The sequence below is a fragment of the Gymnoscopelus braueri genome, assembly GCF_963280865.1.
Source record: "Gymnoscopelus braueri genome assembly, chromosome: 13".
NCBI lineage: Eukaryota > Metazoa > Chordata > Actinopteri > Myctophiformes > Myctophidae > Gymnoscopelus > Gymnoscopelus braueri.
The window spans coordinates 42,458,784-42,482,758 of record NC_137615.1 but is presented as its reverse complement, the minus strand read 5'-3'; the positions used below and the strand labels follow the sequence as shown (position 1 = coordinate 42,482,758).

Here is a 23,975-nt window from a genome sequence, read left to right as displayed (position 1 = left end):
AAAATGGCGTTTGTACCCAGTGAGTGTCCGAGGAGAACGGTAAAATAATAGTATTTGTATTAAAGGGCCGTCTCAATGTATCGGCATATCGGTCCGGCAACCAGTCTTTGTTCATTGAACCACAGCCTAGCTAATGCTAACGCTAATGCTAGTTAATGGAGAGAAGATGATGGCTGCTTTCCTCCCACCTCGGCCATTCATTGTGAAACTCGCTGTTTTAGTTCGCGTTTTCGCGTGTGTGTGTTTGTCACACATTGGGGTTTGTTTCTCCAAGGCCCGTGTTTGGTAAACAGACATTTGACCGGGTGGTGGGTTCGTAAGACGGCTATGAGGCTAAAGTTAGCACGGAGAGGGTAATTTGGGGGGTGGGGACTAAAAAAGCCCCAGCAGCAGCAGCCACACATAGCGGGTTAGAATTAAAATGGCGTCTCGTCTGGACCGATTCTCCTCTCCTCCTAGCGAGGCTGCTGTGTGGTTATCAGTGACCTGTCTTTACGTTCAATTCGTCCATTTTGCGTTCCATTTGATGCACTCGCACGGTTAACAGATGGATGAATTAACACGTGAGGATTGAGTTGTGTAAGACTAAAGAAGAGGTTGGGCAATCGGTGGCCTCAGCCGGTCTTCATCTCTGGTACATTTGAATTTGAGAGTAACAAATGGAACATGGGTCCATTTGCTTCCCTTTGTCCACTGGATGAATTAACCTGCATGTTTAAGACAAAGATGGTAGAATGCATTCAACAGGTTCTACCTGAGACGGATAACTGCTTAGGTTTATCAATATAGCTCTTAATTCTAAGACATACTAACTTGATGCGTTTCTTTTTGTTTGTTTTCGTGTCATTCATTCCCTGGTCTTGTTTACAGACATATTGGTAACTCATCACTGAGGGTAAAACAGAACAGACGATTAAAAATCAGTCATTCGTGAAGGTGATTGAACTGAACTTTTATTATACCCATTTCTTACGTTCAGTTTGGGGTTGTATAACAGCTGCTTATTAATGTTTTCTGAGGTAAAACGTGTGTTATGAATGTGACTGATGCCCTGCACCTCCCAGGATTATTTAGGCCGTGTGCCTGGCAACTGATTAATCACAAATTCACAATCAATCACATTTCTGCCAGTGAAGGCATGCAGTGAGGCATGTGCTGCTGTGCCCCAAGTCTGCCAGCCACTTAAACTGAAGCATAAAACGCATCTGTTAAAGGGATACTTCACTTTCACATAAAATAAACATTAAAAATATATATTAAAAAAAAATGAAAGAAGTTATGGCAAAATAAAGGCCCCCTCACACATTAGTAGGACACTCTAATGCGTGAGGGGGCCATGAATTTTCCATTACTTTTTTCATTTATTTTTAATATATTTTTTAAATGTTTCCCCCCGCCGAAAGTGAAGTATCCCTTTAAGTAGTTCATTTGGTTACAGTATTAGTATCATAATGGTTATCATTAATCTCTTGCTGCGTAGGCTACATATTATACGAACATAAACTGAGCCTGAGTGGGTAGAAAATGCCACCTGGGAATTGGAAGGCAGCAGGTTTGAAATCTTTCAACGACAACTGTTATTTTTATGAATTTATAATCTCTACACTAAATGTCGTCTTTGAAAATAAGCTCACACAGCGTGTTGTGAGATTGTAGGTTTGCCATTGTCGGTCAACGTTTGCCACAGAATATGCATGCTAGGGTTCATCATAGCCATCTAAGCAGCCCCTCCCACAGGGGCCAGAAAATACACTCTTCCTTTACCTTTACATCTCTAGCATTCCTGTTGATCCACATAGGTCAGGCTCTCCAGAAAACTGAAAAATATCATTTTAAATTGCTTAATCTCTTTATGTTGTCTTTTCTCCTAAAGGGGCCAAAGTTGTTGTCCTCTGCTGCTGTGAAGACCTTAAACACTGCCATTCACTGACTGGACTGAAGAGGAGTCAACTCTCTGCCGACCAACTATGGTAATTATTATGGCCAGACATCTAACCCATGGATAATTGCCAATACGGCAATCATGCAATTTGTAACGACTTGAAACCCTGCGCCCCTAATTTGGGCATGTCAATAAGTGAACATTTTGAAAACCATCAAAACATTTTGAAAGTTTTCAAATAGAAACATTAATCAAATCAATTAAAACTGGGGTTTTCAACAGGCTGTCTGGAACCCCTAGGGTGTCCTCAGAGTTACTACAGGGGGGCTGGCAAATCTTTGTGATAGGAACTTTTTTTACATTAACCACTTGAATCCTAGCATCCCTATTCTGAGGAGCAGACCAAGTACAGAGCCAAAGGTTAATTTAACGAAGAATTGATGGTTTAAGTGGTTAAATGTCTAAAAATATACATTAACATGAATCCAACACTGATGATAGTGTTATAAAAAAAGTCTATGAAGTTATCTATGCAAAAGTTGAATCTGCAACACAATTTTATACAATATGTAGAGGGGGTCCCTACTTAATTTCTCAGTTAAGGGGTCCTTTGCCTGAAAAACGTTGAAGACCCCTGAATTAGAACATTAATTAATTATAACATTTTGTACTTTATGACAATAGTGGCCACGGACTCTCCAAATCTAGTAATTAGCCATTCCTGGTTCACAGCTTTTGTCATTTCAGTCTAACCATATAGAAGGAATTGAAGGCTTATGGCATCTTGTGCCAGTGTGTTGTCACTCCTCGGTACAAGCTGCCCTCGGCTGTAGAAACACATGTCACTGCTTTCACTTCAGTGCCCTGCTGACTGTAAATGGGTTTCGGCAACATGCACGCATGCCTTATCCTCATCCTAACCAACTATGTGATAAAAAAAATACCAGCAACACAACAGGATATATGACTTACTTGTGACCAAGGCACAGACCTTTTTTGAAAATAAAGCTAATGGAATGAATTAAATGTAAATTCACTCAGTCTGAGAACCCCCCCTCTGAATGTAAAATACATTCATTCACACTTATATTCATGGACTAGATTTGCATTCATTCACACTTATATTCATGGATAGATTTAAATCCCAGGGCACATCATGTGAAGAAAGGTGTTGCATTCCTTCTTTTGTATTCCCCCGGGCTCTCTTCTGTCTGTCTGAGGGGGCGCTCCCAACCCCCTCTAGTAGCTGGATAATGTTTTTCCAGTAGAAGACCGACAGGAAATAAGGAGTGATTCTGCTAATAAAATTTACCGTAACTTAAAACTTGGAACAGATTTGTTAACCCATTGCTGAGCTCTAACCCAGGATTTTACCTATCTATAACCCGTTCGGTTTCTCTGGACTCCCTGGAGTCAGTTTACAATGCGTGTTCAATAATTATCGGTACTGAAGAGCTGTCGTCTTGTCTGTTCACAGCCTCCTCCAATGCGGCACCGCGCCATGCGCATCTTCATGAATGACGATCGTCACGTCATGGCCAAACACTCGGCCATCTACCCCACACAGGAGGAGCTGGAGAGTGTCCAGAACATGGTGTCTCACACAGAGCGTGCCCTCAAGGCCGTGTCCGACTGGTTGGATGAACAAGAGAAGGGTACCGTTACCATTAAGACAGAACCGGACGCCCCAGAGACTGAGAAAGAGAGGTGAAAGAACACGGAATATCAGTAGACATAACCGTCACTTGAATCCTGATTTATAGTTTCAGTGTCACAGAAATAGCCCATCTACAAGCTTATTGATCTGCTATTTTTGGTGCGCAACATGTCATGCGAGAGAGGGCACATAATAGACGGGACGGTCTGTCTATACAACGTCAGCCAGTCCTCCAGCATTCATGTTGGCTGATTATATTAGTAACATTGTTGTACGTTTGTAAATGTGTGCAGTAATCTCCTGCTTTATAAGTGCTATATTTTCCGGATCAATGACATTATGTGCGATTCCTGGCAATCAGGCCCTGATGGCATTCAATTAGATTATAATCCTATATGTTGCCCGGCCCTACTCGCAGTGGATAATTTTGTTCACAAAATGTGTTCTAACTAATGTTAAATTCTCTCCCTCCCCTCTGGTGTCTTCTCTCAGTGACCCCAAGGAGCTGGCAACCCGCTCTCTGCGTGGGGTGATGAGGGTGGGCCTGGTGGCCAAGGGCCTCCTGTTGAAGGGAGATTTAGATCTGGAGCTGGTGTTGCTCTGTAAGGACAAGCCCACCATCACCCTGCTGAAGAAAGTGTCAGAAAACCTGGCTGTGCAACTCCAGGTGAGAGGAGTGTTGCATAACGGCTATCCTTGTTTATTTATTTCAAGGGCACCCAGTTTGATATGCATTAGGCCACAGACCCCCATTTGATACAATTTCTGTCTCTGGGAGCCCAGTCTACACTGTAAAATCCTTTGTTAATGTGTTGGATGAGTTGAAGCAGAGTAAGCTGCTCTAGTTCGAAAACAAGGTAAATAGTCATCGATTGAGTGCAAGCGAGAACAAAGTAGTGCCTAGAAGAAACTTTGATACCGGGAAACAATGAGCGGTATGGGCGTTTTAATTGCCTTGTAGGCGAGCATCAGCATTGTGTAGTGGGTGCGGGTAGCAACTCAATGCTATTGAATATAGTTAAATGTAGGGGTGACTAGGGTGAAAACCTTTTGGCTGATAGTTGACCAGGAGGAGTGCTCCAGCATTCTGGATCATTGGGGGCTTAAGTGAGCATGCCCGGAGGCCAATAAGGAGGGACTTTCAGTAGTCGAGCTTAGAGATGACTGAGGCCAACTGGCCTCGGGTCACTGCTGTAACTGAAACATTTGGCACTGGTCCAGTGGTTTGCGAGATTAGCTCCAGACACACAGACAGACCGAACGGCCCTCATAGATGGCTAGACTCCTGCAGAGCCATGCCGTTAAATGTACAATGGAAAACCAAAAAACTGAAGATGGGCAGGTTATATGCAATGGAAAAACACCATTAGTCCCTAACTGGTTCGCACGACACAACTCGCACAACAAGGCTCCATTCTCTCCTTCCTCTGTTATAGGTGATCTCGGAGGACACATACGTGGTGACCCAGCACATCCGCGAAGCCACGATTGTCATCAAGACCACGAAGGAGCCTCCGCTCACCCTCACTATTAACATGACGTCGCCGCTAGTCCGCGAGGACGTGGAGAAGGCGGCTGCAGGAGGTAAGATGCCACGCAAGGGCTCCACGTCTTCCCCAGCGGAGCCCATGCTGAGCAGAGAGGCCAAGCAGGCAGCCTAGACAGATATTGTTTATTGGGCCGTCAATGGAGCTAGGGATACGAGCCAGCTGTCACACAATGAACCTGTGCTATGTTTATAGCTCTCTAGAGATTTCTCATAGTTCCATGTAATGTGATTGTACATTTTTGATGGCCCAATATACAGTATAGGACAGTTAGTATTAACTGACCGCCATGACCGTCAGACATGGCTTTCTCTCCCCCTTTTTATGGTCAAAGAACCGACTATATGAAGGCTTACTGAGAATTTAACACACAAAAAAACCAGAGACCACTTTGTTTGCATGTGTTTTTTTTATATTGATGATGAACGGTTTGCATTGCAGCAAAAATGACTAGCAAAAACAAAAGGACTGATGAGAACGTCTTTGGTCGCTAGACCCAACCATGGGCTGCACAGTGTCTCTGGCATTCCTCAGTAGGGAAGGGGCGTGAGGTTAGAGATGGGGCTCAGGGACCCCTTTGACTCTGCATGGCTGAATGTCATGTTCGCCCAGTCACAGTCAAATACCTACCCTAATAGTTCACTGGGCTAGAGGAGCTTAATGTACTGTAAACACTTGAAACCGGCTGCTCTTTTGGAGATGGCTACTGAAAAACACATTCAGTGCTTGAGATAATGGTCGCTTTACTGGTCGCATCTGGTTGCATTTTTCTGATGCCTGAAACGAGATGGGATTAAGCACTTTCATTCTCGCGTCCCTATTTTTGGCATGTCATCATAGTTGAAAATCTTCAAAAACAGCTAAAATAGCAGACGTAAGCTTGTACATTGGCTATTTTTGTGATTCATCACATGACAAGATATAATGGTGCTTAAGTGGTTAACCATTTAAATCTTATATACTTTGTTGACCGGTGTCCTCCAGGGGTCTATCCATGGCCCACTCCTTATCCCTCTACACAAAATCGACAGGAAATCCCTCTACCTACATCTACATGCTCACAACGCGTCGCGTTGTGAGCTTGTGGCTCTGCTATGTTCACAGATTGTTCACCTATTATGACATGCTCAGAATAAGGATGCTAGGGTTCATGTGGTTAATCAGTTGGCCAGGTGTCAACCCCTTGAATTCATCTGTAACCCCATGCCAGCAGCCATGCCCCCAGCTTTTGGGTCTTCTATTAAAGCCATCAGTTTTGCTGCAGTGTGGACCTGTTTGAATATCCGATTTTTTTGTGCATCTGATAACTGCTGCCTGTGGTTCCAATTCTGATTCTCTCTGTCAAGCCTTCTAGTTTGTCAATTTTTAGGGACGCTGGACCTTTGACCAACTGGACGCTCTCTGTCTCGGAAGGGGCTAAGTGCAGTGTACCCAGTACAGGGGTGATGAGGAGGGGTTCTGCCTCCCGTTTATAAAAAGAAAAAAAGAAATGCACCTCAGAACTTTAACCACTGAAACTGAGGTTCACATTTATTGAGTTAACATTGAACTGATATGGAGATGCAACCTCCCTTTATGACAGTTTGTTTATCGCCCCCATACATACATTGTTATCTTCCAGGTACCACACACAAACCCGCACATCACATAGTGTAGCTTGTTACTCCCAAGTGGTCTTTTTTAAGTTGTGGGACCATACTAAAAAAAGCCATATTAACGGTGTGGGGGGAGGTTGCAAGATGTTTGGTTGGTTCTCCGGCGGTAGGGGTCCCCCTCCTCTTCCCCCTATTCCAGCCTGTGGTATGGAAGGCTGCCTGTGTTCCCCCCTGGCCGGTCTGACAGAACCCCCCTTGGTCAAACTGTACCTTGTCTTCTTATTCCACCCGCCAATAGAAACGCTTTCAGTCAACGATCCTCCGGATGTTCTGGACAGGCAGAAATGCCTAACTGCCTTGGCGTCTCTCCGCCACGCCAAGTGGTTCCAGGTTTGCATCTTGTCTTTATTTGTCTCTAAGAAAACAAACAAAACACAAAAAAGTAGTTTTGAGTTGGTTTTTTGAACTTCTTTTTTTTCCATGTATGCTGTTTTTGTCTTTTATTTGGCCGTTATGTTTTTTCCTTTTTTCTTCTTTTTCTTTTTCTCTAAGTGTAACACTTAATGATACATACGAGTGTTTCTGAGGAAACCTTTGTCATTAAATTTTAGTTGCTTTGCTGACTTAACCAGGTTCTATTGCAGTGCCAATAGTCCATTGCTGCCCTTTTAGTCCCCAAGCTTCAATACTCTCCCAGGCAATCATTTACATTAACCACTGCTGAATTGAATTTAACAAAGCATACAAGTTGCTTGAGTGATCTATATATCCGGGTGCAATATTTCTATGATATGGTGTGAGTTACAGTCTTGTTATATTATTTTGTATTGGATACAAGCTACTTGTAGAGCACCTGCTTTACCATCAAAGATGATGATTCTTAGTTGTTTTCTTTTTGCTAGCAACGTCTGTGGATAACTAGTCACACTACTGTGTCATCTTTGGCTTTTTCACTTTTATGCTAGATTTATTCTGTCGCACGACGCGGCGCGCACCAAAAATAGCTGCTTGTAGATCAGCTATTTTTGGCTCACAGCACGTCCTATGACGAGTATAAATCGGGCTTTACCGATCAGCTGTCCCATCACCTGCCGCTTGTTCTTGTAGAGTTTGTGGCCTCGATTACTCCCAATGCTCTGTGGCTGTGTCTCGGTTTTCTGTGTGCCGCAATAAAAGGAATATTGCACCTCGTTTCCTATATTTGGAAGTCGCACGTATCTTTCTACTGGTTTTCTCCAAAAGAAATTACCCACCGAAGTATCGCTCACATCACTTGTACTAGTAGTGACTAGGTTTTGTTCATAATATGCTATACAGCCTCATTCGTCAATTAAATTCATTAGCACAGTTTCCCCACACATAACAAATCCGCCATGCCCACAATAACTGTTAGTTTCATCAATCAAGCTCTCTACTTTAACAGCCACAAATGTCAATATTTGTACAGACCTTCTAATGTCTGCCATTACAGTGCCCCCGTTGATTGCAGCCATAATGACAAAGTTAAATCCTTGTAGTCTGTGTGGCTTTGTTTTTTCTTTTGTCAGTTTGATTGTGTATTGTTATGCTCGTCTGCTTTTCCTTCCTGATGTTGTCCTCTTAAGACTAAGGCCCCTCTGTCCTCCTACCTCCCTCCCCCCCAATCCCTGCTTGTGTCCACAGGCCAGGGCCAACGGGCTGCGCTCCTGTGTCATCGTCATCCGCATCTTGAGGGACCTGTGTGCCCGTGTCCCCACATGGGCTCCTCTCCGCGGCTGGGTGAGTCACACCTTAGGCATCCTCCTCCGGTCCCCCGCGGGTGACAGTAAATTCTTGCCGACGGGTTTTGCGGGAGAAACAGGCCAGGGTGGCGTGTTGTTGGCATCGGCAGTCTGTTCCACAGCATCACAAGAACTTTCTCTTCCTACCTTTACAGCCCCTGGAGTTGCTGTGTGAAAAAGCTATCGGCACAGGGAACCGGCCAATGGGCGCAGGAGAAGCCCTGCGGAGGGTTCTAGAATGTCTAGCTTCTGGTATCCTCATGGCAGGTAGGCAGCTCAGTTATTCAAACTAATACATTTAATCAATTGTAAGAAAGTATACTCAAATACTTGATCATTTATTAAAATAATGGATTAGTAATCTACCGCTAGCCCTATTTTGGGCATGTCATTATAGACTAAACGTTTAAAAAATGTCATAAAATAGGCTATCTATAAGCTCACAGCACGTCTTGATGCAACATGTTGCTAGCTTGTAGATTGGCTATTTGTACTATTTTTGCACATCACTGTTGTGCGAGGGAGTATAAAATAACACTCAAGTGATTAATTAATTTATTAAACCATTATTTGACCTTTTTAACGACATTGAAAATCGGCAATTATGCAACCATTTTGTCCTGACTACAAAATCAGGATCGGTATCGGACCCAAAAATCTGGCAGCGGTCGGGCCCTAGTTTTTTTTTTCTTCTTTTGAGCACACAAAAAGAAATGAGGCGGATTAATGTGGAGAGAGCACCAAATAATATATCAAAGCACATGACTGCATATAGTAGCACATAGTAACACATTTATTGGCGCCCTAAAGAAGGCAGCCTACAAATGACTCCTTTACCTCCAGATGGTGCTGGAATCTGTGATCCGTGTGAGAAGGACCTGACAGACGCCATCGGTCATTTGGATCGCCAGCAAAGAGAAGACATTACGCAGAGCGCACAGGTGAGCTGCGGTCTGCCTGAAGACTGATTTATATTTAGTTGTGTTCCAGTGTCACGCACTGAAAATAGCTATTTCCGGTGCGCAACATGATGCGTTACCAAGTATAAATCGGGCATGAGGTGTGTGCCTACTTGTCCTTCGACACTGCAGCGCATGTGAAATTGATTGCGTCTTGTCTCTTGTGTCCTCAGCATGCCTTACGGCTGTCTGCATTCGGACAGCTTCACAAAGTGCTGGGAATGGACCCACTCCCCTCCAAGATGCCCAGGAGGCCCCGGAGCGAGACCATTATTGATTACACAGGTATGCTGTCCCATTTTGTGTTAGTATGTAGCAGGTATCTTAAGATAAAAGCATACATTAGAAGGAAACGGACGATCCGGCACTCAAAAGTAAAACGGAGGAAACAGCCTTTTTCTTAAAACGAGGCAACTGCCAACAAGTTTCGACCTCGAAAGGTCTTAATCAGGGCGGAATGTCGCCCTGTTTAAGAAAATGTGTCCAAATGACCATCCCTAGTATAGTTACATTTCTAATTTCTTCCTCCTCTGTCCTCCGACATGGCAGTATTATGTGACCGTCTTGTGTGCTGGAGGGTGTCTATACATATGGTGTAGTAGAGCGCAAACGTGTGGGAGACTGTGTCATAACTCAAAGATGGAACCATTCATTTTATTTTGACTCTGCCTACCATCTAACTTCTCTCAGCCTTGACGGACAGATAAGCTTATTGGCTTGTGTCACTTGTTTTGTTTGGTCTTCTTCCTTTGTTTTACTCTTTCTTCTTTTTTATAACCTTTTTGTTTCATTTTGAGAACTTCATTTTGGCTCTTCTGTTTTCATACTGTTTACTGAGCACTGTGTAGACCTTGTTTCTTTTATTGATTGATTCTTACATTTTTACTTCTCACTTATCGAAAAGTGCTCTATAAATACATCTATCATGTGATGGTGTGGTTTTATTGTCATTGCATGAACTACAGACCCTGCTCTGTAATCCAGACAAGTTTTCAAAAATGCATGTCTGGTCGCTTGTGTTTTCAGTGCAAATCCCGCCCAGCACGACCTACGCTCCACCAATGAAGAGACCAATTGAGGAAGAGGATGGAATGGATGACAAGAGTCCAAACAAGAAGAAGAAAAAGCTGCAGAAGAAGTGTAAGTGCTTGCTAGTAATTAGGTGAAATAGTTTGCTTGCGTCACATCCCAGGTAGTCTAGATCAGTCCGGTTCTCAACTTTTTTCATTTTGAAGGACTCCCGGTTTCATATGCATTAGGCCACAGACCCCGTATGTTATATTTTTATGCTGTTAAATCCTCAGTGTTATTTTAACTCTTGACAGTTACAGAACTGTAAGGGTCCATTTAGTTCCTAACTATCGGTTATTTATCTGGGGACCCTGTGGAACGCCCTCAAGGACCCTTGGGTGTCCTCGCATCCCACTTTGACAACCAGTGACCTAGACTGGCAGTAGAAAGCCCTCCCTCCTCCAGTGAGGACACTGCAGTGTCGCTCTCCACCTTCTGCCCCAGTCTGAAAACCCACCTCTTCAGATTGCACTCTAGCCAGGGTTCAATTCAGTCTCCCTCTACGCTCGCTGTGGTATTTCCTATCATTGCCTCTGCACTTGAATCTCATCGACTATCTTTGATACAGTACATAGTAGGTATGTTGCTTACTTGTTGTTATTCTGAAAGTGTAAATGGACCACTAAGGGTTCACTGTTGTTTGAGGGTTAGGGCCTACATTCTAAAGTGTAATTATATTTTAATAATTGGTACACAGGCCATAAACACCACATGCTATAATCCTGTAATAATTAGTGCATTGCAAACACCTTGATAAATGTATGCACAAATAGCACTGTACTGTATGCTGATGGTACCAGTGTACATAAGTGCTACTTAAGTAAAGTTGTTTCTGTGTGAATCTGTTTGGTTGTAATGTAGATCTGTATGAATCTGTAGCATGGATTTTAAAACTTGACTCAGCCAGCAGGACACTGTGCATAGTTGATAAGGAGACGCAAAGAGCCAGACAGCAAGTTATTTGATTTAATCGTACCAAGGACATACTGTAATACACGGTTTCTCAAAGTCAGGTCCTGGAACCACCAAGAGTACAAATGGACACTTTCGGGACTAACTGTGAGAGGGTACAAATGGAACCAAATAGACCCATTATTTAAATTTGGTTCTATTGGCCATTGAAATGAAAAAGACTGAGAATCACTGCGTTCTTTCCTAAAATGCGTTCTTTCCTAAAATGCTATGTAGCAACAAAATTGGGAGGCTTATCATAAAGTCATTGGTGTACAATTTACCATGCATTCGTACCAAGTAGGAACTGGGAAGTATTGACTTCAAATGCTCTACTTCACACCTCAGAGCGTTCAAGTGGTTTTGAGGATTCCCGCAAGAAACTTGTGATGCACTTTTGCATTAAAACAAAACTTTGTTCAAACTTTAATTTCACCTTTCGTCTCTCCCTCCCCAGCCCCAGAGGAGAAAGCGGAGCCTCCCCAGGCCATGAACGCCCTGATGAGGCTGAACCAGCTGAAGCCAGGCCTCCAGTACAAGCTTGTCTCTCAGACAGGCCCCGTCCACGTCCCGGTCTTCACCATGGCCGTAGAGGTGGACGGCAAGGCCTTCGAGGCCAACGGCCCATCCAAACGCACTGCCAAGCTGCACGTAGCTGTCAAGGTGAGCACCAAGACTGCTTTTAAGGCTGATTTTTACGGCAGTATCTACTAACTCACTGTGAGCTTATAGATCGGCTATTAAAAGCAGAGTGTTTCCTTACCACATGATTCTAAGAGGAAATTGAAGAAAATCTGGGTTGAAAAGCATTTCATTTTATTAAAGTCCACCGGGTCATTAGTTGATAATTTTACATGTGTGATATATTTTTAACAGGAGTTGCCCCTGAGATATTAATTTAAGATATAACCTAGTGAATGTAAAACTAGTTCAGCAACACAGGGGGGGACAGGGGACATTTCTGCCCCTGCAAATGTACTGTAAATTTAAATTCCAATTTCTGCCTCCTCTGTCCTACAGCATGACGGTGTTGTGTGGCCAACTTGTGGACTTCACATAACATCATTGTTCGAACATAAATCTATACATCTAACCTTATGTGGCCAAAATACCAGTAGGTTTAACTGTTTATAAACAAACAGCAGTGATTTACTTTCAGACATTGATTTGTTATTTGAAGACCACAAGACTGATCCAAATTATATTCAAGAGACGATAAAGTTGCCGCGCACACTGGTAGCCAAAGTGCCAATATTTTATTCTGGACGTAGAGTAATGAAAACTAAAGTTTCGGCAGCTAAACTGCCTTCTTCAGGATTGGAGACCACAAGACGGTCATGAATTTCCCCGTAACACTACCATGCTGGAGGAGTCAGAACTTTTGAGTATTGGGATCTGGCTTTAGTGTCTGGTGCTGTGAACTTTCCTCCTCACCCTAACCTTCAAATTGTATGCATGGACACCCTTCAGGTCCTTCAGGACATGGGTCTTCCCACAGGGATAGAGCTCAAGACTGCTGAGCCTGTCAAAGCGGAGGAGCCAACGGCAGTTACTCCCACTGTCGACATACCTAAGCCTGTTGTCAAACAAGAACCCGACACTGCCACCACAGGCCAAGCCACTACAGAGGGCTCTGATGCTTCTGCAGAGGTACAACACTCATTACATTACATACCATTACAATAAAACAGTTATTGCCTAGCATTACATTGCTTTATTTGTAAATCTAAATGTGACTGTATGTACAACAGGCTGGGACTGATCGATGAATTTCCCTCAGTAGCTACACGGTCCTTAAAGACCACTTTTGAAAGTAAAAAAGTACATTTCCTGCATATCATGAATAACGTTCATGCAGAGCGCTCGCCAGCAGGGACCAATTCTAACCAAGCACGGCAAGAATCCGGTGATGGAGCTGAACGAGAAGCGGCGCGGCCTCAAGTACGAGCTCATCTCAGAGACGGGCGGCAGCCACGACAAGCGCTTTGTGATGGAGGTGGAGATCGATGGGATGAAGTTCCAGGGGACCGGCTCCAACAAGAAGGTGGCCAAGGCCTACGCTGCCTTGGCCGCTCTGGAGAGGCTGTTCCCAGAGGGCTCTGTGACAGAGGCCTCTAAGAAGAAGAAAGGACCACCCATGGTAGGCCAACAAGCACTGATTGTCCTAATCCTCTCCTGACTGAATCGTGCCAATATATGGATGCTTGTTTTTGTGCCTTATTCCACATCGTCACGCATATGTGACTTCCCAGCTTTCTGGGGAAATACAAATTTTGGGGGCAATCATAGAGATTTTACAAATGTGCTACCTCAGGAATGTGGTACACCTGTGTTGAGGTAATAATTCCAAACAATAAATTCTCCGCATTCCCTGCAGATACTTCCCAAGTTACTTCATGCTAACAACACAACACAGCAGAGATGTTACATGGTCTTAGTTGAATGCAAGGACCTCTTGGTGGATAGAAATGATGTGTCGCCCCTTATTACCATTTTAACGTGAGCGTGTAGAGCAGTTATGTTTTGCAAATTCTGAGTGCACATGGTGAAAATGTGTTCTTTCCCTCTTTTAGCATGTCCCAGGCTTTGGCATGATGGGAGGCTCGGTTGGCGGCGACTCAGCCAATCACCGGGGTCGAGGGAGGGGAAGAGGAGGCCGTGGGCGGGGCCGGGGCTTCAATAACGGTGGAGGCTACGGACAAGGAGGTAATAAAAACACAAAGACAAATTTCTTATCACTTGCTCAATAAAATAATAGTGCTCGTGCAGCACTGGAATTTAGTCACACGTTTGTCTAATTAGTACATGAATTCTGTGTGATCCAATCAGGTGGCTTCGGGACCTACGGTTACGGGAACAATGCCAACTCTGGATACAGTAAGTATTTGGTTATTTGAATATTTACTAAAATGTTTGAAAGTACTGTCTTTCTGTGTTGCAGTAAGAATCTTAAGGGCTTGATATACTTTGTTGCACGCCGTTTCGCTCACCAAAAATAACCGATCCACAAACTCAAACCATCGTGCTGAGATAAGTAGTCAGCTTGTCAATCAACTATTTTTGGTGCGTGACACCGGCGTGCAGCTCAGTATAAATCTGGCTTCAGAAGATGTTGGACTACAAGCGCTACATATTGTGGCTTTTAGAAAGCGTATAGTCTGGACTGCTGAAGACGTAGGATCACAATAGGCAACATTTGGAAACAAATGATGTGTATTGGGTTATTCGCTGTTGAGTGATTTTACATTTCTCTGCTTTAAGCCACAGGAATGTGTTCTTTTGACATGCCCCTCTCTTATCAGAGAACCCCTACACGCATACACACACTTTCCCTCCTAGCAGCCCATTCTGAGGACTGACCAGCATGAGCGTGACAGGAGCAGAGAAATCTAAACAACCCAACAAATAAATTAAAAGGAGAAGAAAAAAAAGCTTGAAAATAATCTGACCAAAGGAATAATTTATAACTGCCGCCTTTTTTTAATGGCAGACCAAATCAACTAAATCTAATTTAATTTTTTCCCTTCTCTGCCCTGTCTCACTCTTTAGGTGACTTTGTCTCAGACTGCTATGGCTACCACGAGTTTGCGACATAGATTCCCTCCCCCTCCCCAATCTTTTAAAAGACAAAAAGAAAAAAAAAATCCAAACAAAGCTTGTAGAGAGGAAAACAAAAAAAACGGCTCTCTAGTCTTCCCAGCAGCATCGGGAACTCTCTCCACCACAAGTTCACACGCTGGGAATCCAGTCGCATCAAGCCCTTCTGCCATGTCTTGCCAAAACCCACATGTCTTGTCCCTACACCTCGGAGAGACGTCATGCCCCAGAGCGCATGTAGCTGTAGTCTCCTTCATTCTCTCACTGTGGACATTATCGGACAACCCGGATCGGCCAAAACTACAGCCTTGGTTTATAATAGAAATGATCTTAAGTGTTGGACTGGAACAGGGTTTGGTATTTGGGTTTGGTGTCCGTTTTTTTTTTATCACCTGGACGAGAAGGATGAATTGCCTTTTGGGAGTTGTATAACATACTGCCTATTGGATACTGCTACTTTCTACTGGGCTCTCTTCATACTTACTTAATCTTCTGTGAATGGTTCTTATTTGATTGTGTTGATGCCTTTGTACCAATCACTTCCAATAATTGTTGGATTATCTTGTCTTTTTTTATTTTGTCAGTTTGTTTTCCCCGTTTGAGAATGTCACAAGTCACATTGCAGTTTTTTGTCAACAGCACTGCTAAAAGTCATTGCTACTGAATGCATGATGAATACATGATATTCCTACTTTGGTGAGAGTGTTAAATGCTGGCGAGTCACAGCATCTCCTGACTGTGACAGCATAATGCATAGGTTGACTGAGGCTGTGTTGGCACAGTTTGCACAAAAGACTGGCTGATAAATTTGAGAACCTCTAGTATGGCTGTGAAGCTGTTTTTATATTTTGTTGCTTTTTTAAAATAAAATAAATGTGATGTCCCCATTCAATATTGTGGAACGATGTAGTCATTTAACACCACAGGGTGAACATTCGGCGAAAATAGCCGATCTACAAGCTCACGGTGTGTCACTACGTGTTGTGAGCTTGTAGATCGGTTATGTATGGTGAGTAGATATGTGTTTTGGAGGTGGAAAAGGAGGGTGCCTAGTATAGACACTGAGAACTCTGGTCAATGGTGTGTGTGTGTGTGTGTGTATTTAGTGTTTTTAACCCATGACCTGGAATGCATCTGTGTCACTTAAGATTTCTTTGGCTATTCAAAAATAGCAGATCTACAAGCTGATAGCGTGGCACGGAGTGCCGCGCTATGAGCTTGTAGATCTGCTATTTTTGAAAAATCTTGAAGTTTTTCATTTTTTCAAAAAACTGTTAGGATTTAGAAAACATTTTAAAGAATCGCCTGGGTTATTTAATGTAGCATTTTGAGTGAGTCTTGTGACTGTATAGATCATTGTGCATACTGATCAGTGTAAGAAGCTGTGTTCATGTCTGTGGCTGTGTGGCTTCTCTAAGCCTTTTGCGTATCATTTTCACCCAACCATCAGATTATTACAACAATGGCGGCACGAACGGAGGAGGCGGCGGCGGCGGCGGCTCTACAAACGCCCAGTCAGGCGGCCAGCAGGCCAACTCGGCGCCTGCCGCGGCGCAGAGCTCCTACGGTTCATACTACCAGAATGACAGCACCTTCTCCTCCGCCACATCATCTGCCGTCTCCAAAACCCCAGCCAAGAAAACCCCCATGCTCCAAGGAGGAGGAGGCGGGAAGACCACATCCTTCCCCGGTCCTCCCGGGGTGAGCGGAGGCTCCACAGGGGGCTACCAGGCCGGCGCCACCTCGGGCCAAGGCAACCAGTACAACCAGTACAGCCAGGGCTTCGGGCAGGGCAAGAAGAACTTCAACCAGAATACCAGTCAGGGCGGTGGGGGTTATTCCTACAGCACTGCCTACCCTACCCAGGTGACTGGTGGCACTGGGAGCAGCGTAGACTACAGCTACGACGGTGAGAGAGCTGGCATGAAGCCAGTATTAATCTAGGTTCCATTTGGTTTTAACACAAAATGGTGAATTTCTTTTGTTAACAATTGTGTGAGCATCTCTTTTTACAAACTCTGGGAACATTTTCTTTTTTTTAAGGAATCTAATTCTAATTATTTGTTTTATAACCAAACTAAATCTATTGGATTAACCGCTTAAGCCCCATTATATACGCCATTGTATAATGGTGTTGAGTGTTGTCAGCTTGTAGGTCAGATATTTTAGCTGTTTTTGTACATTATTTTAGTGATGATCAGTTTGATTAACTGCTTTTATTTTTGGGTCAACACTTACGTTTTAATTACATTGTGTTGTTCCTCTTCTTTTAATCACTGGTTCAACGTTTTGGTCCAGGGGTCCTTGGACCAAATCGAATTCCGGACTTTTACTTGTAACAGAGTATTTCTATATTGCAGTATTGCAATATAGAAATGTGATCAGTGACATATGCAAGGTGTACTTTTGGCTGAGGGGGGAGCCAAAAGTACACCTTGCGTATGGCGCTGATCACATGACCTCAATCAATTATCCAGTTCTAGGCAACATATTTCCACAACAGCTCTAAGGTGTATTAAAGACATAGTTCAATGTTGAAAATGAGTGGTATTCCCCTTAAGTAAAATAGTACTTTTCCACCACTGCAATCATACATGTCAAACTGGGGGATCCTTGAAATTAAAAAGTCACATGATAAACAGTTTTATGGAAAATGTGTCTTAACGCTCTCATTTGCCCATAGGTTACAACACTCAGACGAATTACAACACACAGGGTGGCGGCAACAACAACCAGGCCTTTGGCACCAACCAAGCTCCGTACCACAACCCAGTGGGCTACGGCAGAGGAGACCCCAGCATGAACTACCAGTACAGATAGACGGTGTCCAACCCCATCCTGTGTTTGTGCATCCTAGCATCCCGTGATACCACCATCATCAGCAGCATCAACTGCCCTCCCACATCCCGGTCTCCAACCCTCCCCGAAATAAACAAACTGACCCATGGCTAGTCCACACTCCACGCTTCTCATGTGCTTTTTGGATAGGCTTTGTCACTGTTGTGGGCACAAATTTGGAAATTGGACATTTTCCTTTTCTATTTTTTTTTTTTAGATGTCAGAGCTGAATTGTGACTGAATAATGTGGTCTGTTCCAGTGGTCTGCTCAGTGTTGAGTCTAGTTTAGTGTAAAGAGAAAAACGTTTTTTTAATATATCAAACCAATCACTGTCCTCATCACCACATAAGAAGGGTGATGCTGCAAACCATTGTTTCATATTATAGTTTCTTTACTGAAGGACAGGTGTATAGCTGTGGCTGACTTTCCCCCTCATTCGACTACTGAGGAATGTTGTATTTCTTTATATTAAAAAAAAAGTACAATAAGCCTGAGAACTAGTTTTGCTCACTGTTTTATTTTCTCTTTTGCTTGTAATTTTGACTTCTTTTGTAATATTTTTCCTTATGTGATGTTGGTTATTTTTAAAAGTCCTTTTGGAGATTACTGGAAAGACATCTGATGTTGTGATGTCGGGTCCACATTTTCTTCTCAATGTAGCTTCTGGGTTGGGTGGGATATTTTCTGTTAAACATTGTATGAGAAAGTGTGTTTGTATCAATTAAAGGATTTTTATTTTAAAGAACGTGGCATTTTATAAGAATTTATAAGGAAATTATGCAGATCATTTATTAAGTCAGTCTTTGATGTCACTCCAGTTATACCGTATCAAGGTTTTCATTGCCCTTCTTGAAGTCCAATCAACAGGAAATCATTGGTAAGGACTTATCTGCAACTGTGGTACGATGCCTTTATGTATTCTGTGGAAACCCCTTAAAAAAAGAAAAGTTCTCCAACCATTTAAAGTTACAAACCTGACCTAGTAGAGTAGGTTCCATTTGGTTCCTTACTTATCAATTATTTAACTGGGGACCCCCTCAAGGATGCCCCAGACCCACATTTTGTGAACCACTGCTTTGAAGGGAGCTTCATGGGATTTCTCCATCTGCTGTGGAGAGATCCAGGCCCTGCAGCTGAAGCATAGATTCAACTTTCTAACTGTCAGAGATGCAAGAAACACATCAGCTTAAAAGAAATAGAACCTGAACCTGAGTCATATGACTTGCATAATATCACATAATATAATATGCTCACATCAACATGACACAGGTTACCCTGTAGTCTAGTCTCATCACTTGCAATAGATAAAGTATGTGTTCAGCCAGTGGTTCTCAAACCTTTGATTTCAAAGATTCCCATATCTATCAATCCACAAGCTCACAATCTGCTAAAAAAGTGACAAATTGTAATCGTTTTGAAACATTAAACAACACAGATTTTGCATGGAGGTCCACGGCCAAATACATTAATTAGGTCTTTTGAGAACCACTAGCCTACTACACTACACTATATCACAAAAAATACAGAATACTAAAAGAATCACTAATTGAGCAAATGTCACATACTACATAAAAAAAAATATGCCATGAATAATGTCAGTGCCTGCATTGACTTTTTTCAGCCAGCAGGTGTCATGGCAACAACATGAGACCAAAACGCTTGATAGTCACGTGACTTTTGCTAATAATAATTCATATGAATTAATTATTATTTTATCCTGCTTTACATTATGTTCATCATGGTAGTTAATAGCAATCATATCCTTTGCTTCATTGAGTTAGAGGGAGGGGAAGGGAATATATTCTACCATTTCTTTATTCATTTTCAGTAATCCATCCCATTAGCGTCTTTTTGGGACGAGGTCTGAGTTGTGTATTGACGTTGTATGGACGTCTTTTTGATGTTACAGAAGAACGTCGTGTCGACGTGGTTTCAACGTCTTTTAGCAACGCAGCAGAGGTCTGACTCGGACGTGTATCGACGTCGTATGGCCGTCGTATCCGGACGTTGTGCGGACGGAGGTCTGTCTGGTTAGTTGGTGGTTACATAGGTCTCTGATTTGGACCTCGTATGGCCGTCGTATCCGGACGTTGAGTGGACGGAGGTCTGGTTGTTTGGTGGTTACATAGGTCTGACTTGGACGTCGTATGGACGTCCCGTTGGTTGTGCGCACATTGGGCAGAGAGGTTTGTTATAAAGACATCATATTTGTCTTTATGCAACTTGCATTATGGATTTTTTTTATTGAAATGTTTAAAATTAAAGTTTTAGATGGCTTTTCTCAACCTGTATGCCAAAAATAAGGTAATTTCAGGTGCTGACAAAATCCAGCCCTGAAAAATTAAATCAACATCAACACCAACACAACAACAGTTATAAAGAACACTTAATTCATTATTTATCTTCTCCTTCATCATCTTATATGTTATAATCAATATTGTATAATCACACCCTGACTGTCCTCAAGTTAGTAAATTTAAATAGAAATACTCCAGCACTGACCTATAAGAGGATTGGGATTTGAACATGGAATCTCTGCACTGAGAGTCTGATGCTCACCACACCATCACTCAGCCACATGTTAGAGATGTGTCTTAGTACTGTACCGTTCATTTTTATGTTAGCCCTCAGTTAGTACAGTTAAGTTGAAATACTCCAGCACTTTTGAATTTCTTTCTGTGAAAGGTTAGCTAGACAGAGTTATTTCAGAAATAACCCCCCACCTTCACCGAACAATCAAATACTGCCATTGTGATTTGCATATCAAAAACTCAAGGAACTAGCATATTAACATGAATGGCCGTGGCTGCATATCAGTGAGGGGCCACACAAAAAGGGTGGAATCCCCCAAAACAGGAGACATGGAATAACAGGAGTCTCCTGGTGAAAACCGGAGAGTTGGCAGGTATGCTTACAGGTCCATTTCATTTGGTACTATGTAGGTAGGCCTACTACTATGTACCTGTAAGGGTCCATTTGGAACCCCCTCAAGGAACCCTGGCAGTGTCTGGAACCCACTTTAGGAACCACTGTCTTAAAATAAATATAGCCTGAATCATAATTATGCTCAGAATCAGATCAACATGTAGGCCTAGTCTAGTCTCATCCCTTGCAAAATAGTTAAAGTTTATTTCGGTCTTAACTCATAAACCATACACACATATGGCATTTCGTACAATAAAAAACAAAACAATTAAAAGTAAAAACAAAGCAGCACAATATAGACATTATTATACTTTAGTATTAATAATTCCTAGAGTCAGGACCCCAATGAAAACAAGCCATAGGCTTTCTTTGGTTTAAAATCCTCTTAGCAGACCTTGTATTAAACTGTACTTCCCTGTTCTTTTTTTTTTGCAAACTGCTAATAAAGTATTCAATCAATTTCTTTAGTCGAGGACAGATGTAGAAATGTCCCAAATTGTATTTGCTATGTACACTGGCCTATCTACAGACAATAGCTTTTATTTAGGTACCCATTTTAAAATGTACTATTTGCAGTGGTGGACAGTAATGGAGTAAATGTACTTGAGTACTGTACTTAAGTACAGATTCTGAGAATCTGTACTTTACTTGAGTATTAGATTGTTTTGATATGTATTACTTTTACTCGAGTACATTTACAAGACAAATATTTTACCCGAGTACATTTCTAGGAAGGCTGTAAAGTACTGAGTACTTTTAGGTTGGCTGTTTATTTTCATTATTTATTGCTTTGTTAGGACACTGACACAGGTCCTTAGTTAATCCATTGCCATATTACTGAGAAATGCTGTTAAAATAGGACCAGATCCAAGGGGAAGGCAGCTCTGGGGTGGTTAAGCTGGACGTATACTTCGTCGTACGACATCTTCGCATGCTGAAAATGTCTGACTTACAGGCTCACAATCCGTAGCAGAAGTGATGTGAGCTTGTAGATCGGCTATTTTCGATGACGAGAGGTTATCGAAGCAGCATTGAACATGGCTATGGCACTCGACCATTTACTGATTCGCTGGTTCACTAATGATCATGGCTGCTGATTGGGCGTGGCCACTTCTACTACTCTATAAAGTTCGACGGTTTGACACATTATTGCTGAGGCCTGGAATCGAACCTGGGACCTTTGCCTTCTCAGACGGGCTCTCTAACGATTCAGCTATGGCCGCCCCATGTTGCCATGGTTACCTGATGTGTCCAATCACAGTACGTTGTGGCCCGACTTTTGGTAAAATGACATCATATTTGTTGATGTCGAGATTAGAGGAGCTGGATTTAAAGGCTGATTCCACACAGTGTGTGGATATTAGTGAAAGAGAAGCAGACCTTACATTCTCCTATTGAAACCATTAGAGCACAGAGCGGAAGTAAAAACTGACCATTCCTGGATCGTAACTTGAGATGTCACTGTTTGGGAAAGTTCTAGACAGCTGGAGAAGACACTTCAGTCAAGAGATGAAGAGAAAGTTGTGTGAGAAAAGATGGGCTGAGATGAGGAGGATCCAGCAATATGAGGTGGATGTAACTCTGGACCCCGATACAGCAAACTGTGACCTCATCCTGTCTGAGGATGGAAAACAAGTGAGTGATGGAATCATATGGAAGAATCTCCCAGACAACATAGAGAGATTCTCTAAGTGTGTTTGTGTCTTAGGAAAACAAAGATTCCTCTCAGGAAGGTTTTACTATGAGGTTCAGGTTGGAGGGAAGACTGACTGGAGTTTAGGAGTGGCCAGAGAGTCCATCAACAGGAAGGGAGACATCTATCTGAGACCCAATGATGGTTACTGGACTATATGGTTGAGGAATGGAAATAAGTATATGGCTCTTGTTGATTCTGGCCCTGCTGTCTTCCTCCCTGTAAGAGAGAAGGTCCAGAAAGTGGGAGTGTTTGTGGATTATGAGGAGGGTCTGGTCTCCTTTTATGATGTGGAGACCAGAGTTCATCTGTACTCTTTCACTGGCTGCACCTTCACTGAGAGACTCTACCCATTCTTCAGTCCATATTTAAACCACAATGGTACAAACTCTGTTCCTCTGATCATCTCTCCTGTCAATCACACTGATTAACAGGATTAATCCTTACATTTACAATAGAATGTGTAAATAACACAGTATCATTGTAACTCTTTAACAAACCTGCGTATCTGCAGCAGTTAGGGTTTCAGTGCCTTGCTCAAGGACTCTTCATCCAGTTCAAAACACTGGTGACGACCTACAAGTCAGTCAAGGTCACTCACCTCCTGACCTTCAGGACATGATCCACCCCTACACCCCTTCACTAACACTTTGCATCAGATATCAGTTTGATATCAGGTTTTTCTTTTTTTGGGCGATGAAACCGCCCCTATAAGTGAGGTTTGGAAATTTGTACAATTATCCTGCGCTGTGATTGGCCAAAAAGTACCACGCCTAACCCTGCACCGTGATTGGCCAATCACAGTCTATTCAGGACTGTGATTGGCCAGTGTCACATGACACATGTGCATAGCCCTATATAAGAAACCATAACTTAAAAAAAAACATTTGTTTTTTTTAAGTTATGGTTTTGTCCATCATAAAGAGTGTTTCAATAAATGTATTTATTCTTTGTACATGATTGGTTGACTCCATTCAGTATTGTGATTAGCTAGCAAGACACCGCCCACTTCACACAGGGTGTGATCTTTTTAACCAAATTGGTATTGTGAGTCATGTGACTTCTGGGGTCCTTGGAACAAAACATTTTGAGATGGGGGTCCAAATGTACAGCATCGAACTGTGTGTGTGTGCGTGCGTGCGTGCGTGTGCGTGCGTGTCAAGATATAGTCAGTGTCAAGATAATAGTCACATTGAGTGTTGTTTGCTTATGTGTCCCTCAGTTTGTGACATGCAGTTACATATTGTGCAGCTAAGTGTGCTGCAGGTCCCTCTCCTAATAGAATGCGTTGTTTGTCATTGTCATCTAGCTCTGTAAAGTCTCTATAGAGCAATTAATTGATATAAAAATTAAGAAATGTACTTCTACTTTTACTTTTACTTGTACTTGAAGTATTTTTAAAAGCATGTACTTTTGAATACTTACTAGTATATTTAAAAGCAATGACTTGTGTACTCTTACTTGAGTAACATTTTGACTGAGCTAAGTTTACTTATAGT

The 23,975-nt window shown here is 42.6% G+C and overlaps 1 protein-coding gene across 5 annotated transcripts in view; it reads left to right on the top strand.

The window, feature by feature from the left end:
* The window catches only part of ilf3b (interleukin enhancer binding factor 3b), an 18,726-nt gene extending 123 nt beyond the window's left edge, over positions 1 to 18,603 (top strand). The window contains exons 2-18 of one of the 5 annotated variants that reach the window (XM_080447237.1): positions 1,874 to 1,970; positions 3,360 to 3,589; positions 4,032 to 4,206; positions 4,976 to 5,123; positions 6,980 to 7,071; positions 8,344 to 8,439; positions 8,597 to 8,708; positions 9,285 to 9,382; positions 9,574 to 9,685; positions 10,427 to 10,540; positions 11,880 to 12,085; positions 12,893 to 13,072; positions 13,281 to 13,562; positions 13,996 to 14,128; positions 14,252 to 14,299; positions 16,470 to 16,928; positions 17,703 to 18,603. In XM_080447237.1, coding sequence (XP_080303363.1) covers positions 1,968 to 1,970; positions 3,360 to 3,589; positions 4,032 to 4,206; positions 4,976 to 5,123; positions 6,980 to 7,071; positions 8,344 to 8,439; positions 8,597 to 8,708; positions 9,285 to 9,382; positions 9,574 to 9,685; positions 10,427 to 10,540; positions 11,880 to 12,085; positions 12,893 to 13,072; positions 13,281 to 13,562; positions 13,996 to 14,128; positions 14,252 to 14,299; positions 16,470 to 16,928; positions 17,703 to 17,839 — 2,625 coding nt within the window. In that variant the 5' untranslated portion in view covers positions 1,874 to 1,967 and the 3' untranslated portion in view covers positions 17,840 to 18,603. Of the gene's footprint in view, positions 1 to 1,873; positions 1,971 to 3,359; positions 3,590 to 4,031; positions 4,207 to 4,975; positions 5,124 to 6,979; positions 7,072 to 8,343; positions 8,440 to 8,596; positions 8,709 to 9,251; positions 9,383 to 9,573; positions 9,686 to 10,426; positions 10,541 to 11,879; positions 12,086 to 12,892; positions 13,073 to 13,280; positions 13,563 to 13,995; positions 14,129 to 14,251; positions 14,300 to 14,971; positions 15,912 to 16,469; positions 16,929 to 17,702 lie in introns of those variants that run through there. The other 4 variants (XM_080447236.1, XM_080447235.1, XM_080447234.1 and 1 more) reach the window with 4 other exon arrangements.
* Positions 18,604 to 23,975: the final 5,372 nt, after the last annotated feature.